The sequence below is a fragment of the Ornithorhynchus anatinus genome, chromosome 8 (assembly GCF_004115215.2).
Source record: "Ornithorhynchus anatinus isolate Pmale09 chromosome 8, mOrnAna1.pri.v4, whole genome shotgun sequence".
Lineage (NCBI taxonomy): Eukaryota > Metazoa > Chordata > Mammalia > Monotremata > Ornithorhynchidae > Ornithorhynchus > Ornithorhynchus anatinus.
The window spans coordinates 16,046,031-16,063,745 of record NC_041735.1 but is presented as its reverse complement, the minus strand read 5'-3'; the positions used below and the strand labels follow the sequence as shown (position 1 = coordinate 16,063,745).

Sequence of the window (17,715 nt, the reverse complement as noted above, 5' to 3'; positions counted from 1 at the left end):
ACTTCATCTGTAAAATGGGATTAAGACTGCAAGCCCCATTTGGGATATGGACCGTGTCCAACCCGATTTCCCTGTGTCTACCCCAGTGCTTAGAACAGTGCTCGGCACATAGTAAGCGCTTTACAAATGCCAACATTATTGAGAAGCAGTGTGGCTCTGTGGAAAGAGCACGGGCTTGGGAGTCATAGGTCATGAGTTTGAATCCCGGCTCTGCCACTTGTCAGCTGTGTGACTGTGGGCAAGTCACTTAACTTCTCGGTGCCTCAGTTACCTCATCTGTAAAATGGGGATTAACTGTGAGCCTCAAGTGGGACAACCTGATTACCCTGTATCTACCCCAGCGCTTAGAACAGTGCTCGGCACATAGTAAGCGCTTAACAAATACCAACATTATTATTAACTTGTATCAATCCCTGTGTTTAGTACAGTGCCTGACACACAGTAAATGCTTTAACAAATACCACTAAAATGCTAAAAAGGGAAAGTACAGGTTCACTCTAAACATATATCTATATATATGTAAAAACATATATGTATAAACATACAGTATATATATATATATACTTCATTTAGTGGGTTATACTACAACAATTCCTATCTTGTAGTAGATATGACAGACAGCTCTTAAGTGCTGGGCTTTTTCAAAACACAAATGATTTACAGCTTCTGCCTATTCAGATTGTGAGCCTTGCTTTCTTTTAACAGTGTCTGGCATGTTGAGGAATAATAAGATGATGGAATAGGCAAGATGACTAACTGTCCTTACCTCTACTTAAGAAATATTCTGGCTTAGATCAGGAGAACTTCAAAATAAGGATTTATAAAAAGTAAAGAGTACTCTATAATTAATACAGATTTGGTTCTTTTCTTAATTTTCCTTTGTTTTTAAAAATTTTCTTTCCTCTTTTCCCCTACTATAAAGGTTCTTCCTGGCTACATATGCCCCTGCAATACAGATATTGATTATTATTGAAATGCTAGGACTCTGTGAAGCACTCATCAAATATTTGAGGGTGGTGGGGTCACATAAAACCACAGGAAACAGTTTTTCACCCAAGAGATTGTAAGCATATGGCATTTGTTTCCAAAGGCAATTGTACAGGCACATGATCTCAAAAGTTAAAAGGAGGGTTTGGACAAATGTGTGGATGAGAGGACCATAATGGGCTATTAAAGGGAAAATTAAGGATCTAAAAAAACTAAGGAAAAGTTTGGTTTGAGTCTTGAATGACAGATCTGTACTGATTTATTCTAGGAAAAGTTAAGGTTGTTGGAAGGTTCATCTGCAAGAATGAGGCTGGATGGCAAGTAGTAGAAATATTACTTATTAAGTGCTGACTATGTGCAGAGCACACTATATTAAGTTCTGGGAAAGATTAAAACAGCATCCATTGCCCTTTGTCTCCAGGTGTCCCTTGGTGCTACAGAGACAGGGTTTGAGCTGAAATCTATGTGTTTTAACATGTATTTCTGGAAGCCCATCAATATTGACTCATCTTATTTTTAAACCTCTTAGAATGCTCAAGAAACAGCAAACTTGAAAATATGGAAAAGAATAGGACCTCCTAAGCAACCTGTTCCCCTCTTAGGATTGCATTTGGAGAGTTTCCAGTACTCTACCAGTCATAGCTACCGGAGGTAGAGTCAAGCAGAGGCATATCCATTCCATTCCTAGCTTGGGCAGTTCCTAGCGAGTGAAAGGCAATCTACTACTAGTCAAAAATGACTTGTGCTGGGCAGCAGCGGCACGGGAGTGACTCAAGTTTACTGTGTGGAACATGGCATTGGTAAATCACTTCCGTATTTTTACCAAGAAAACTCTATGGGTATACTACCAGAGTGATTATAGATGAAGAGTGGGGTGTTCTGGGAAAGATGTATCCATGGAGTTGCTATGGGTCGAGACGATTCGACAGCATAATACCAGACAAGCAACCGGATCCCAGAATTCTCTTGTCTGTTTTTAGCTCTGGATAAGTCTTTTTTGGTTTTATCACTCAACTGTATTTATCGAGCACTTACTGTGTGCAGAGCAATGTACTAAGTGCTGGGAATGTACATATAACAGAGTTGGTAATAATAATAATGCTGGTATTTGTTAAGCGCTATGTGCCAAGCACCGTTCTAAGCGCTGGGTTAGATACAAGGTAATCAGGTTGCCCCACATGGGGCTCTCAGTCCCCCCATTTTACAGATGAGGTAACTGAGGCACAGAGAAGTTAAGTGACTTGCCCAAAGTCACACAGCTGACTAGTGGCGGAGCCAGGATTAGAACCCGCGGCCCCTGACTCCCAAGCCTGTGCTTTTTCCATTACGCCATGCATGTTCCCTGCCCCAAACAAGCTTATGGTATAGAGGGGAGAGAGATATTAATAGAAATAAATTGTAGATATGAACACAAGTGCTGAGGGAGAGGCAAATAAAGGGAGCAAACCCCAGTGCAAGGGTGACGTAAAAGGGAATGGGAGAAAAGAAAATGAGGGCTTAGTCAGGAAAGGTCTCTTGGAGGATATGTTCCTGCAATAAGACTTTGAAGATAGGGAGAGTAACTGTCAGGGACATGAAGAGGCAGGGCGTTCCAGCCCAGGGGCAAGGCGTGGCTGGTGAGATAGATGAGATAGAGGTACAGTGAAGAGGTTGGCAGTAGGTTAGTGTTCTGACCATTAGGCCCTGACTGAGAGTTTAAAGTGAATTATACTCTGTTGGGGCCATACTTTTAAGAAAAGGTGGTTGAGAATTTCAAGAGCAGGGCCTTGGGGAAGTGAACAGACAGGGAGGAAGAGTCATAAGCTAGAAATCATATGTTTAAGCATTTAAACCATGTTCTTTGTAGTAAGGTGACAGCAGACTGAAGGGAAAAAGCCAAGACTCGAAAAGCCCACACTCCCACCAATGGTTACCGACATACCCCTTTACGCGAATTAGTAGAAGCCTAGTGTTGTCAACCTGATGGCAGAAGACCTGATAGAAATGAGGCTGAGTCGCACAGAAATCAGCCTATGATCAAGTGAGAATATTGACTCCTAATTCTTACTTCATTGCTCCAGAGGCCATAAATACATACACCCCTGAACTGTGAAGGATCAAACACTTCCCTACTGCCTTCTCATATTCTGTAGTCACAGATGTCTGATTCAGCAGGAAAATCATTTCCAAGGAGCCCATGGCTTCCTCATATACCCAGGATGCAGTTCTGTACTGCACTTTCCAACTCCTTGCCCATTTCCAAACGTTGCCAATCTTTAGTGTTGGGCGGTCCTCCGTGGGCAAGAAGAGTTATGTGTAATCTGGTATGTTGTATGAACAAAGAGGTGAGACATGCTTCACCTTTGGGCTCTAAACGTCACTTGGCACAGCACTCAATCCAAAAAAATGAAAATACGAACCTTCAGAAATTAATGTTGGTATTTGTTAAGCGCTTACTATGTGCAGAGCACTGTTCTAAGTGCTGGGGGAGATACAGGATGATCAGGTTGTCCCACGTGGGGCTCACAGTTTTAATCCCCATTTGACCGATGAGGGAACTGAGGCACAGAGAAGTTAAGTGACTTGCCCACAGTCACACAGCTGACAAGTGGCAGAGCAGGGATTCGAACCCATGACCTCTGACTCAAAATCCTGTGCTCTTTCCACTGAGCCACGCTGCTTCTCTAATATTAACGCTATTGTTGTTCTTCATGCCCCTTAGCCCATAGCTACAAGACAGACCATTCACATGATTTTGATCAGTTTGGGAAATGAGAGGGCATCTCTTGACAACCCATATGTTTAGGAACTATCCATTTGTAAAAAGAACTACAAGACCTTCATTAACTTTCTCCAGCCACCCCCAGGCCCACGGACAGGAATGTCATTGGTTTAGTTTTGGAATGAGAAAAACAGTGATGCTAGCTTTACTTAAAGCAACTCTTCGAATGTGTGTTCACAGGGGTTGCTCTGTGATTGGTGACCAACTCCAGTTTTAAAAGGATTCTGTCAGTTACAAGAATAAAAAATTTCAAGGAAACCAAGAACCTTTAAATATGCTTGGAGGTATAGGCAGAAAATTATGGTCTGGAACACCAAGGGATGGGTAGAGACCGAGACTGGGTCTGTCCATGGGTGGTGATCCTTGCTAACGATTGCCTTTTCTGAAAAGTTATTAGGCTCATTTTAAAAACTGACACACATAGAGACACATCTGACAGGAACGGCATTTCATCAAGGAATAAAGAACAGAATAATCCAAGCCCTGAAGTCACAGTCTCTTACAGAAGAGTGAGCAAGAGGGACTTTTTAGGCTGATGAGAGACTTCTCTTTCAAAGCTACCAAAATAATTAAAAATTAATCTGTCTAATCTTGAAAAAGGTGAGTTTAATCAGGCAAATGGCCTCCCATTGTGGACAGTTAAGAAGAAAAGTGTTGTAAAAATAGCGATCCTCAGGCAATTGGACTAATTATGCAAAAGGAAAGTTTTTAAAGAGAACTTGGAATTAAATGACACAGGGTTCCATTCCTTGTGTTGGCTTATCCTCATAAAGATGAAATGAACTCATTTTTTGATCAAGAAGGGCCATAACAGCCCAAAACAGCTGGGAAGACAATGAGACTGGTTTTGAAAATCACTCAGATGAGCTAATCGAGACTGAGAGCAAAGGTTTCAGCTTTGAAGCCCTCTAAATAACCCCAAGTGTACACAGAGGGACTGTTTCTAGTCAGTGGAGGGATTTCAACTCAGTGCTTTCTGTTCTAACACCACTCTCGATTGTGTAGGTATATATGGCACACATAACTTTCATTTTCAAAGATGACACCACTGACAGTGTAAATCCTATGAGTGGATTTGGGTATGTCTCTGGAGACCTCAGTGGGTCTGAATCGATTTTTTTTGCAGCCACAATGAGTTTGGCAGCTGAACTGCCAGTCATTGTTTTTGCCTCTGCTTCTAGGTGGTTGAGTCTAGCCCACATCTCTGATTGAGCCAATCCTGATTGGTCTGTTTACTGATCTGTTTGAAACTCTGCTTCTGCATGACTTCAGAATGCTTATTCTGTTTTCACGGCTTCCATATTCCCACTTGCAGCTCATCAGATAGACTAGTAGAAGTGGGGAGAACACTTATGGAATAGCCTGTCCACAGTGGGTGTTTCTTGGAGGCAGGAGTAACTTAAAAATAGGGTCTTTTGGGGATGGAAGACAAGGATTCAAATGGAACCCACATAAGCCCTGGGCACAATTATTTGATAGCTGCACTTTCCACCTGGTGCTCTCCCTCCTTTTCTTTATGTAGTCAGTGCCCTTGGGATATAAAGATAACACTTGGGGCCTCCTGACAGAAACAATCATGGCTACTTCCTAGCTTTGCTGCATCAGCAATCCATCTGTGATACCTTGGTCTGAGATGATCTCGACTACACCGAAACAACAAATACTGCATCTCCAGCTCCTCTTTCAAAATCATTTTTCTTCACATTTTCCTCGGCCCAGTGTACAAAATAATCTTTCTTCTTCGAAGAGGATAAAATCTTTCTCCTTCAAATACTCCGGGACTCTGGGGAAATCTCTTTTTCCATTCAGCTAAAAACATAATCCATTTTCTTTAAGCCCCAGCCCCCCCATCCCACCCCCTGTCCAGGAGGGTGGTCCATGAGGCTAAGTGGATGCCGATATAACAGCATAGCTAGGCACTGGAGTGGGTACCATGCAACAGAGTGCATGTCCCTCTAGCTCTATCATCTCAGTTCCTCTAGTAAGAGCTATCACAGGCCAGAAATTTGCTCCCACAAGGTGACCCAATCTTTCTTTAACCCTTTTGAAGTCAGGTTAAGGGGGGGCTACCTTTGTGGAGAGCAATTTACAGGCTTCCTCAGTGGGTGAGGTTGTTGGACAAATCAGCGCAAATAACTGTAAAAAAATTCATTTCCCAGGGATCCCTCACCCTACTTCCACTAAGAGGGAGAGGTAGAAGCTCCTAAGTCTTTAGTTCAGATTGAAGAAATTTGGTAAATGTGGCTCAGGGCTTACATTCTGGCTTTGACTACCTCAAAAGGAATTTGGACTTCTGTGGTATGATCTTAGGAAAGGGATTGGGTGTGGGAGGGGAAAGAACCATATTGGCTGGGTTGCCCAGCACCCCCTCCTTTTCCTACTTGTAGTTCTTCCCTTTACTCCCATGTCAAAAGATGACATCAACCATTTCTCTGCTCTCCTCTTATTCATCCCTTCCCTGAAATCTTAGTCGTGGAAGTTCTGCCCACTCCTGAAACTCTTCCAAGAGCCTAGTTTCATCCCAGGAATTTGCTGGCTTGTTGCAGATGTAGTCTGACCCTGCTCTCACCTAGGTTTATCACAGTTCCACAGTGTGTTTGAGCTCCACACAAACCAGGTGGGAATGCTGCTTCTAAAGCTACAACTCCTAAAAGAGGCAGCTTTATCAAAGTCAGTACATTGACCTGGAAAGGATAAGAATACAATTCCACTTGCACCTAAAGATCAAAGTAGCTTACCCAAACTACTCCCTTCTAATTAGGCAGATTAATGAGGATGGAATACTCCTAAACCATGAACAGAAGGGTGTCAGTAAAAGCATCTTCCTTTCTGGGTACTAGAGAATAGCACTGGAACTGTAGAGCTAAGGCAAGGGTATTCAAAGGAAAATTCCAAATCTGATGCACCCCACTGTTCTGACCAGAACCTGGAAACATGCTTAATTTTCTAAGAGGTGGGACTTCAAGTCCTAGGCACAGCGGGGAGAGTCAAGCATAGCTTCAGTTAGCACCATCTGGCTGCCGCAAGGTTAAGTCAAACAATACGGCAATGTCAAGGCGGACAGCTCCAATTTGAACCCTTCTTCTGAAAGTTGTTGTGATTTTCCTAAACGATCCCCTTCTGGTGAAACAATCTATAACAGGTCTTTTAAAACAGGGTCCCAGCAGAGGCGGGTTTTTTGCCCAGCGGACGAGCTGCATCTCTTGGAGATGCGCTGTTGTCTCTGCTGTCAGGAAAACATTTAAAAGGAGGTGAAAAGGGTATAAAATGAACATCCTGGTTCTGCAGACATTCAGGTGAAGCATGTTTTCACATCGAAACAACAGGGAATTAGTAGAGGTTTCAGAAATCTAAGTGGGATCTGCCAGCCCCATGCCCTTTTTCCCTCGGAGGTAAGAGTGGGGCTGTGGAGATGGCATCTTTGCCAAGCAAGGCGATGGTTGGCAGAAGCTTACATGATAGGAGGCTCTTTCTTCTCTATCCATAGGGCGAGTCACATACATCCTGCCGGACATGGAGTCGATGCTGAAAACTTCCATGGGGGGCTGGTCAGCCCCGACTCCCGTGATGCTGTATCGAATGGGGATGTCATTGTCTTTGTCAGAGCGAATCTGAGAGAAAATATGGAAAAAGAAACATGCAGTCAATTTAGGAACAAGGGAAGATGAAAGGTTGGTCTTCAAGGTTCAAATAATACTTGTAATGAAATATCTTATACTCTGGACATGCCACTGTAATATATGAAGTTTACCGCAGAGGAACATCTTTCCTTTTTCCATTTAAAAATGCACCTGGAGCAAGCCCAATAGAGGCTCAAGTCAAATATAAAACTTGGGATTAAAATACATAAAGCACAAACTCACAGCCACAGGAGAGTGGTCTTGAGGCTCCAGGGTAGCTCCCACATGAAAAATCTGTGTGCTTTGGGGCCATGATCTCTTGCTACTCATATATGTGATTGGATGGAGATGTGTTTTAGCCTGTGTTCTGAAATTTCTGTCCCCAAACATAAAGAATGACATAAACTTTGCAAACACAAGCAAGGAAATAAAGGTAAGTCACATTTCCATCTTGAAAAAATGCCTTTAAGTTTGAAGTCAATTTTCAAATCTGCAATTTAGAGGAGCTTTTGTAATGCAAGGGTAGTTTCTGAAGAAAATGGCAAGGTACCATTAAATTCCTGATCACAACAACTAGGAAAACAGCTTTCTCCAAGCAGGCTCTGAGGGTCAAGGTAACCTGAATAATTTTTCTCACTCCAGGTTTACCAATGCAGTGAAGGAGGGATGAGAGGAGAGCTCTCAGGACAGTAATGAGGGGCTTGATAGAGTCTCCCTGATAGAACAGCTGCATTTGTAGAGACACTTGGAACCTCTAGCAGTTTGATTTCAACAGAAAACACCAAAGAACTGAGCATAGTCTGCGTAGTGACCAAATTAAAATATAAATGGAAAACAAATGATGCTTCTTAGAGAAGGACTTCTCTGAGCCTTGGTTTCCCCATCTGTAAAATGGGGATTCAGTACCTTTTCTCCCTCCTCCTTAGACTGTGAGTGCAATCAGGGACCCGGTCCAGCCTACCCTGTATCTACCACAGCGCTTAGTACGGTGCTTAACAAATACTGTTGTTATTATCATTATTATTATTGTTACTCAGATAACTTTTACCCACTCTACACTCCTGTTGGAAGCAGACCTTCATTCCCAGTGGTGGCAGGAGAGAATGGAGGATGTCCATTCATCAGACCAACCTTCCACAGACTCCAGAGCTGCAGAGGAGAAACTATTGATAGACTGGTCATTGATGAAATAATCGATCTCGTGAGCTCACACTCACCGATCACCACCACTACATTTGTCTCTTGCACCTTTTGAAATTGAGAAGATGATCTTATGCTGTCACACAGCAGGCACACAGCAGGCCAGCACTAAATGTCTAAGTGTGTTCCACATAGTCCCCCAAATTTTTCTTTTTCTTCCTCATTTCTTGTGCTTCTGCTACCTCTTGTCTTTATCCTCCTTCCTTGTGTTCTCCCATTTCTGCTTGTAATTTTATTTAATTTTTGTCTAGTTTTTTTTTTGATATCCTGCTGTTCTACAACTAATATCTTCCTGTTCTTGTTACAGGGGAGACAGTGACATATAGCCATTGCATGACTTGAAGTCCATCACCTATCTCAGTTACTGGACCCCAAAAATGAGTAATGGTCTGAGGCTGCTAGGTGCTTGCTTGAATGTCCAGTGGAGTAGTTCAGTGCCTCATGCAAACTATCGATAAATTACTCTTCAGCTATACCTTCTCTAAGGAAAACAATCCCAATTCCTTACCCTGATGAGTCTTGATATTTTATTATCTACCTGGACATCTCCAGGATGTCCAATCGCCAATCTTTCCACAGCCCTTATAATCAACCAATAGTATTTATTGAGCACCATGTTCGCTGGAAAAAGCATGGGCTTGGGAATCAGAGGACCTGGGTTCTAATCCTGGCTCTGTCATTTGCCTACTTTTCTGTGTACTTCCTCAACTGTAAAATGCGAGTTAAGTATCTGTTCTCCCTCCCACTTGGACTGGAAGCCCCATGTGGTATAGGGACTGTGTCTAACCTGATTATCTTATATCTACCTTAGTGCTTAGTACAGTGCTTGGTACAGAGTAAATGTTTAAAAATATCACTATTATTATTATTATACTAACTGCTTAGGAGAGTGCAACAAATAATAAAAGAAACACTCCCCACCTTCAAGGAGCTAACAATCTAGTGGAAGAGGCAATTAGAGGGAGGAGGAAACAAGAATGAAAAAGGAAGTCATACAAATATATTGGAATGAAATAGCTAGATAAATAATTGAATATTCAAATAAAAATATGCACATGTACACTGAGTGCTAATGACAGGAATAAAATACATAAGTGCACTCCCAAATGAACTAGACTTCACTAATGCAAGAAGCTTGCTTTACCATTAGTACGCCCTGAAAATACGTTATTCTTTGCCTTGCTAATTGAGATTTACCTATTGCTCAGGAGAGCCCCCAGATCCTTCTCTGTCATTCTGAACAATGCCAGACATACCCCTTGGTATTTCTGGTCTGGGTTTTTTCTAACTCATTAAGGAGCACTTAACTCTAGCTACCTCTATCTTGTTTATTACTGGCCATTTTTCCAACTGGTTTGAGTATCTTGAATCTTCCACATTAACCTCAACAATGACCAATTCTCAAATGCAGTCTAATGGGAGGAATTTGGAACACCTCAAAACAACCATAACAAATAACAAATACCTTTAAAAACAAACCATAAAAACGGAACCATCCAGTGGTGGTTCCTCTGGGCATTTGATACTGCACTTGCACATGTATTTCTTAAGAGATCTGATTGAAGCAATTTCTACTTTCTTTTCCCCTCATATCCCACATGTAAAAATATTTCCTCAGCTGTAAGATTTCCATTTTTCCACATGTCTGTTGCAACTCCCATTAACCCATGAAGTGGCATCATCTTCTACTTTAAGGGCAGCTCTTTAGTATTTATAGTTTGCAAATGCACTTAGGCCTTTGATGAGTCCCCCTTCCCAAATTAAGCCCCCCTTTTCCTCTTTCTTCCTCCACTCCCCGTAGCCCCGACTCCCTCTGCTCTACCCTCCTCCTCCACCCCACTGCATTTCTGTGTGTGTGTGTATATTTATTTTATTATTGATATGTATATATCTATAATTCTATTTATTTATATTGATGCTATTGATACCTGTTTACTTGTTGTGATGTCTGTCTCCCCCCTTCTAGACCGTGAGCCTGTTGTTGGGTAGGTATTGTCTCTATTAGTTGCTGAATTGTACTTTCCAAGTACAGTGCTCTGCACACAGTGAGCGCTCAATAAATACGATTGAATGAATAAATACAATTGAATGAATGAATGAATGAATTAGCGGAAAAGAGCAGAGTTATAGGACAGAGTGTTAGCTGTTAGGTCAAGCAGTAGACGTGGATCAGCAGCAGTTTAGCATGGTAGCCATTTCACCAACAATCACCAATGATCTATGCCATACACACATCTTAACTGTGACTGTAAAACCTGGAAGGCAGTTAATGTAAAGAGTATTTGGCTTAATCAAAGGCCAACCTCATAGAATGTTCAGATGTTTTGCCATTTTTGATTTCTCAGTATCTTGCCAATTTCTACCTTCAAGAATAGTTACTGTGCTAATAATTCTAGTTTTCATGATGAGTACTGGAATTGAGCCTCTCTTGCCCAAGTTAATGGAGTAAGGCTTTCGTTCAAGAAAGACTGTTGACCCCATCAGTATTCAGGATGAAATGGCAGACCTAGCTAGATGACTAACACTCATGTAACATACTGAAATAAATGCTTAAACTGTAATATTTTCCTTTTAGGAAACATAGCTGAAGCATAGACTTTGAGAGCCCATTTAAGTCAAGCTCTTAAATACGTGCTTAGTTTTTTCTCTGCACAAAGATTCCAGGGTATATCTTTCAATAGTGTTAGTGGAGTTATGTGGGCAAATTCTTGCATGTCCCAAAAAGAAACGAAAAATCTACAAGTTATGTCTGAGCCGTTCTACAATGCTAAGAAAATGGATTAAGGAATCACACTCTGTTGAGGGGAAAAAGGAGATAGTGTGATAAATGGGGCAAATTTGATGCCTGCTTTCCGCTTACTGTGCGTCATTACCACACACCAGTGGTTTTATAGGGACCAGAACAGCCCTATATGGTTTGTTTTTATTTTTAGATAAGAAGGAAAAATGCTGCAAAAGGCACACCTTCCTAGATAGACGGCACAAAGATAAGTAGTTTATGTCACAGATAGTCCTAGTGATGGATGGCAGTGATACCCCGCAAGTTTCATCACCATAGTCCCATTGCCAGAATGTTCATTTTTTAGAAGAAAATTTGATTTTGATGCTGTTGAAAAAACACATTTCTTACAAGAATCTTTTTTGCAAAGTAATCTCGTTACAGTTTGACCACAGGGTTTAATTTACCTAATTCTCAGGGTCCCTTTCAGAAAATCTTCCTGAAACACTGAGGGCATCAGGAGATTGCTATGTGTGGTTTACAAATGCAGCCAACTTTGCTCAGTTGCTAAAAATGCTGTGATTTCCTCCCATAAGTTTACCATATTAAAAAGAAAGGCTTTGGGAGAGAATTCAGAAGATCAGGGGAGAGCAGTTTCCCCCTTGATTTGTGTCTGGAAAATGAGAAAAACATAACACAAGCATATGATAAAGCTATGAATAAAGAACACCCACATGCATTTCAATCACTTATCTTACTTTTTATGATGCATTGGAGAATTATGCTCTTTTGCATTTGTTATTAAAGGACATAACAGATGGTAAAAGGTTAGTTTAAAGCAATGTGTACATTAAAATAATGTATGATGCCCAGTGATTGTGCCTACACAGGGATTTAATCTGTGAAACAAGACTTCCATCTCTAGAGAAGCACTTGAAGAAATACCAAATTCCGGAAGAACTTCCTCAAAAGAGGCGATACTTGTTTAATTCAGAAGGCATGGGAAAATAGAGGACTGTAAGGCTTACCCTATTTGATTACCCAAAGATCTTCCCTGAAGATTTCAACCACATCATTCACACAACATTTAATAGGTGATCCCTGAGCAATACTGATTACCTCCATATTCCACAAGGGGTATAGAAAAATGGGCTCAGCTGCTGAGAGGCTTTTAGGGAGCTGCCAATAAGAAACCAGTTTCTGCACTTGCAAAATCCAGTTTTAATTCTTAATGTACCAAAAAATTGTTAAAGGTTTCATTCTTGAGGATACTGGGATTGATAGTTTTCCCAAAGGGACAGGCTCAACATTTTTATTGGATTGATTATATTTTTAGGTGGCTCAAGGAAATTTCCAGGAGGATTAAGATATGAGCATCTTCCTAAAGACATCTCAAAGCTTTTTTAGGGGAAAAGTTAGGGATATAGGAGAGAAATGTGATCAAGGATGCAACAGCATTCATTCATTCAATCATATTTATTGAGCACTTAATGGTTTCCGTCCCCTCCACTATACCGAGACTGCTCTCTCTAAGGTCACCCATGACCCCCTTCTTGCCAAATCCAATGGCTCCTACTCCATTCTAATCCTCCTTGACCTCTCAGCTGCCTTTGACAGTCGACCATCCCCCTCCTCCTCCACACCTTATCTCACCTTGGCTTCGCGGACTCCGTCCTCTCCTGGTTCTCCTCTTATCTCTCTGGCCGGTCATTCTCGGTCTCCCTCGCAGGCGCCTCCTCCCCCTCCCATCCTTTAACTGTCGGAGTTCTTTTAGGGGTCAGTTCTTGGCCCTCTTCTGTTCTCCATTTACACTCACTCCCTTGGTGAACTCATTCGCTCTCACGGCTTTGACTACCATCTCTACGCAGATGACATGCAGATCTACATCTCTGCCCCGTCCTCTCCCCCTCCCTTCAGGCTTGCATCTCCTCCTGCCTCCAGGACGTCTCCACCTGGATGTCTGCCCGCCACCTAAAACTCAACAGGAGCAAGACTGAGCTCCTCATCTTCCCTCCCAAGCCCGGTCCTCTCCCAGACTTCCCTATCACCGTGGATGGTACGACCATCCTTTTCTCAGGCCCGCAACCTCGGTGTCATCTTTGACTCGTCTCTCTCGTTCACCCCACACATCCGATCTGTTATCAAGACCTGCCGGTCTCACCTTTACAATATTGCCAAGATCCGCCCTTTCCTCTCCACCCAAACGGCTACCTTACTGCTACAGGCTCTCATTATATCCCGGCTAGACTACTGTGTCAGCCTTCTCTCTGATCTCCCTTCCTCCTCTCTCGCCCCGCTCCAGTCTATTTTTCACTCCGCTGCCTGGCTTATCTTCCTGCAGAAACGATCTGGGCATGTCACTCCCCTTCTTAAACACCTCCAGTGGTTGCCTATCAACTTCTGCTCCAAACAAAAACTCCTCACTCTAGGCTTCAAGGCTCTCCATCCCCTTGCCCCTTCCTACCTCTCCTCCCTTCTTTCTTTCTACTGCCCACCCCGCATGCTCCGCTTCTCTGCTGCCCACCTCCTCACCGTCCCTCGGTCTCGCCTATTCCGCCGTCGACCCCTGGGCCACATCCTCCCACGGTCCTGGAATGCCCTCCCTCCTCACTTCCATCAATCTAATTCTCTTCCCCTCTTCAAATCCCTACTTAAAGCTCACCTCCTCCAAGAGGCCTTCCCAGACTGAGCTCCCCCCCTTTTCCCTCTGCTCCCTCTACCCCCCTCTTCACCTCTCCGCAGCTAAACCCTCTTCTCCCCCCTTTCCCTCTCCCCCTCCCTCTCTCCCCTTCCACCCCCTCAGCACTGTACTCGTTCGCTCAACTGTATATATCTTCATCATCCTATTTAATTTTGTTTAATGAGATGTACATCACCCTGATTCTATTTATTTGCCATTGTTTTTATGAGCTGTTCTTCCCCTTGACTCTATTTATTGCCATTGTTCTTGTCTGCCTGTCTCCCCCGATTAGACTGTAAGCCCGTCAAAGGGCAGGGATTGTCTCTATCTCTTGCCGACTAGTTCATTCCAAGCGCTTAGTACAGTGCTCTGCACATAGTAAACGCTCAATAAGTACTATTGAATGAATGAACTGTACTAAGCACTTGGAAAGTGCAATTTTCTCAAACTCAAAACTCAGAACTCAAAAACCTCACATGTTGTTATGTTCTTTCTGTTAATATTAGTGAAATAATGATTTCTCCCCCATTGTTGCTTAGAAACTTTTCTAGCTCTTGATGGAGGGCAATTCAAAAATAAAGCAGGACACTCATGTCTGTAGAGAGTTGTCCATAGGTCAGTGTGACAAGCTTCAAAAGTCCTGAAAGTTTCAGGAGAAAGACTGGGGGAGGACTGTGATGGCATTGACCTTGAAAGATGACCATGTAGTAGTACTCACTTTTCTCTTTCACAATGACATGCCTACCTACAGTTAGACAATTAATGAATTATCTGAGAAAATTAGATTATATTTGTAAAGCCAAAAGAACCCCCCAAAAACTTTGGTGCTTTTTTAAAAATCATTTTTGCAATATGTGCAATTGGTCAAATTCTGTAAGAAACTATTAACCCTTTCTCATTACCACTGATCTAACTTTGAGATAATAATAATAATGTTGGTATTTGTTAAGCGCTTACTATGTGCAGAGCACTGTTCTAAGCGCTGGGGTAGATACAGGGTAATCAGGCTCACAGTTAATCCCCATTTTACAGATGAAGTAACTGAGGCACAGAGAAGTTAAGTGACTTGTCCACAGTCACACAGCTAAATGGCAGAAATACTTCTTACTTAATTTCATACCATACAAAACTCACACTAATTATGAATTATAATGCATCAGTTATGCAACGTGCCTTTTTATATTTTATACTTGGGTTTCCTGCTCATTAAAAGAACCTAATTGAAAATGATTGAAGGCTGAATTTCATCATGCACCAAAAGTGTTCCGTAAAATGCAAGAAATGCAAACATCCTCAAATCCTTTAAATTAGTACGCTTTAGAGTCAATTTAAGCTTTTCTGAATATAGACAGGCACACCCCCTCCCTCAAGCTTGGTTCATTAATTTTATGGAAATATTTTAATAGAACTAAAGCTTACTGCTCGTTTAGAGCCTTAGCAAAGGGTTTTTAAATTAAACTTTGCAATGTGTTAAAAGTGATTCATGTAAATGATCAGTTAGAATTTCACTATCTTTTTCAATGGCAACGAAAAATTAGATTTCTAATACGGAGTCTCTGGCAGCATAATGTTGATTTTTAAATACATTTCATTTCAGTAGGCACACTCAAAAGCTGAATGGCTGGAGAATAGTGATCTGAGATGCACTGAATTCCCTATTAGATTAGGAGAAAATCTAAGCTTGAAAATACTGCAGGAAATATGGTCCAGAAAAGATGGAACCCTTCAAATGATTGTAGGTATCTTGAGAGAAATCAGTCAGTTATGAAACAGCAAATGAAAACTTCTGATTCTCCAAGCAGCCTTTAGGGATGGCGTGATAATGTACTGTTTATTCAACAGCTTATAGCACTGAGGGGAAAATAGCAGTTCTCACTCAGCTATTTCAAGGGAAGAGCATCATTCCTCTCTGTTATAGGTACCTCATGATATGACCATATTTATGACTGAATGGGGATCGTGTCTATCAACTCTGTTGTAGTCTCCCAAGTGCTTATTCCAGTGCTCTGCACACAGTAGGTGCTCAATAAATGCCATTAATGGGATGATTGACTGATCCACCTCACCCACCCTCAACATAGGTCAGGAACACATTTTGTTCCTCTAATGCCAACCTTCTCACTGTGCCTCCATCTCATCTATCTTGCCACTGACCACTTGCCTACATCATGCCTCTGGCCTGTACACCTGCTCTCCTCAAGTCCAATGGACAATTACTCTCCCCTATTTCAAAGGCTTATTGAGGGCACATCTTCTCCAAGAGACCTTCCATAGGCCCCCCTTTTCCTCTTCCCCAGTTCCCTTCTGCATCACCCTGACTTGCTCCCTTTGTTCATCCCCCCTTCCAACACCACAGCACTTATTTACATATTTGTAATTTTTTTGTTTATATTAATGTCTGTTCTCTCCCCCGCCCCAGACTGTAAGCTCTTTGCAAGCAGGGAATGTGTCTGTTTATGGTTGTATTTACTCTCTCAAGCATTTAATACAGTGCAGTGCACATAGTAAGCTCTAAGTAATATGATCGAATGAATGAAGGAATGAACTTCTCTTTGCCTCAATTCCTTCATCTGTAAAATGGGGATTAAGTACTTCCATCTTAGCCTGGGAGCCCCTTGTGGGACAAGGACTGTGTTTTACCCCACTGCTTACCACACAGTTAGTGCTGGACAATAACAGAATTATTAAGGGGAAGGCAGAGTAAGAGAGTGATATGAGAGGTACAAAGGAGAGAGGGGGAGGTAAGGAGCAGAGAGAAAGCATCTCCGGTCTCTCTTGGTGTCTCTTCCCTGGCCCCTCTTTCTTGTTTATGATTCTCTATTTCTTTCTTTGTTTTGCTCTGCTCTCTTCTGTCAGACTCTCTCTGCCTCTCTTCTTTTCCTGCTATTTCTTTCCCGGTCCCTCCAGACATGCTTGATTCACTGTATGGAACTCAGCCAATTTACTGAGAGAAAATAAGGGGAAAAAACAGCATAGGAAAGGGAATAAACAAGAGAACAGAAGGAGAGAAGGAGGAGAGAGAGAAAAAAGGAGGGAAGAAAATGAAGAAGCAGAAAAGAGGAAGCAAAAAAAGACCCCAAACCAAGGTGGTGGTTTGGGGGGCGGGGGATGGGAGGGGCTGGAGGTGAGGGGCAGGGGTGGACCCAAGGGACGGCCAGACTAATAAAGGAGAATAACTAATAAGGGAGAAGGTAAAACATACCGGATAAGGCAAATGGTAGGAGGATAAGGCCCAAATAAAATGCAATGAAGAGAAAGGAGGAAAATGAGCAACCAGAGAATGTGGAGTAGAGATATCCAAGGAGCACTTTCTTGAGACAAGGGAAAAAACTAGAAGAATCTAATCGGTGGGTTTCAAATATCTGCTTTTGCTGTCTTCAAACAGGGCATTCACTGTCTGCTTTGTCAGCAGCTATACATCTCATTTCTGGGATTGTCAACCAGGAGTTGGGAATTTCTGGTCTCAAATTCTACATTATTAATTTTGTATGCACAGGGTTCTTCTCAGATAGGTTTTTTCCTAACCTCAGGAGACACCAAAAAGTTCAGTGACTTGCCCAAAGTCACCCAGCTGGCAAGTGGTGGAGGTCCCCTAAATCCCTGGCCTGCCCACTAGGGCATGCTGCTTCTCAGCTGGATGGCAGCTGTTGGAAAATGAAAATTGAGATACTTTTGAAAACTTAACTTGGGTTCAGTCTCGGTAAAGCACAAACCTGCTCCTACTGTCGCGTGTCACTGGTATGCTGTG

The 17,715-nt window shown here is 42.3% G+C and overlaps 1 protein-coding gene across 2 annotated transcripts in view; it reads right to left on the bottom strand.

The window, feature by feature from the left end:
* CDH4 (cadherin 4) overlaps window positions 1-17,715 on the bottom strand; it is a 678,282-nt gene that overhangs the window by 142,874 nt on the left and 517,693 nt on the right. For both annotated transcript variants that reach the window (XM_029071066.2, XM_029071067.2), the window contains one exon: window positions 7,204-7,359. In XM_029071066.2, coding sequence (XP_028926899.1) covers window positions 7,204-7,359 — 156 coding nt within the window. The remainder of the gene's footprint in view (window positions 1-7,203; window positions 7,360-17,715) is intronic.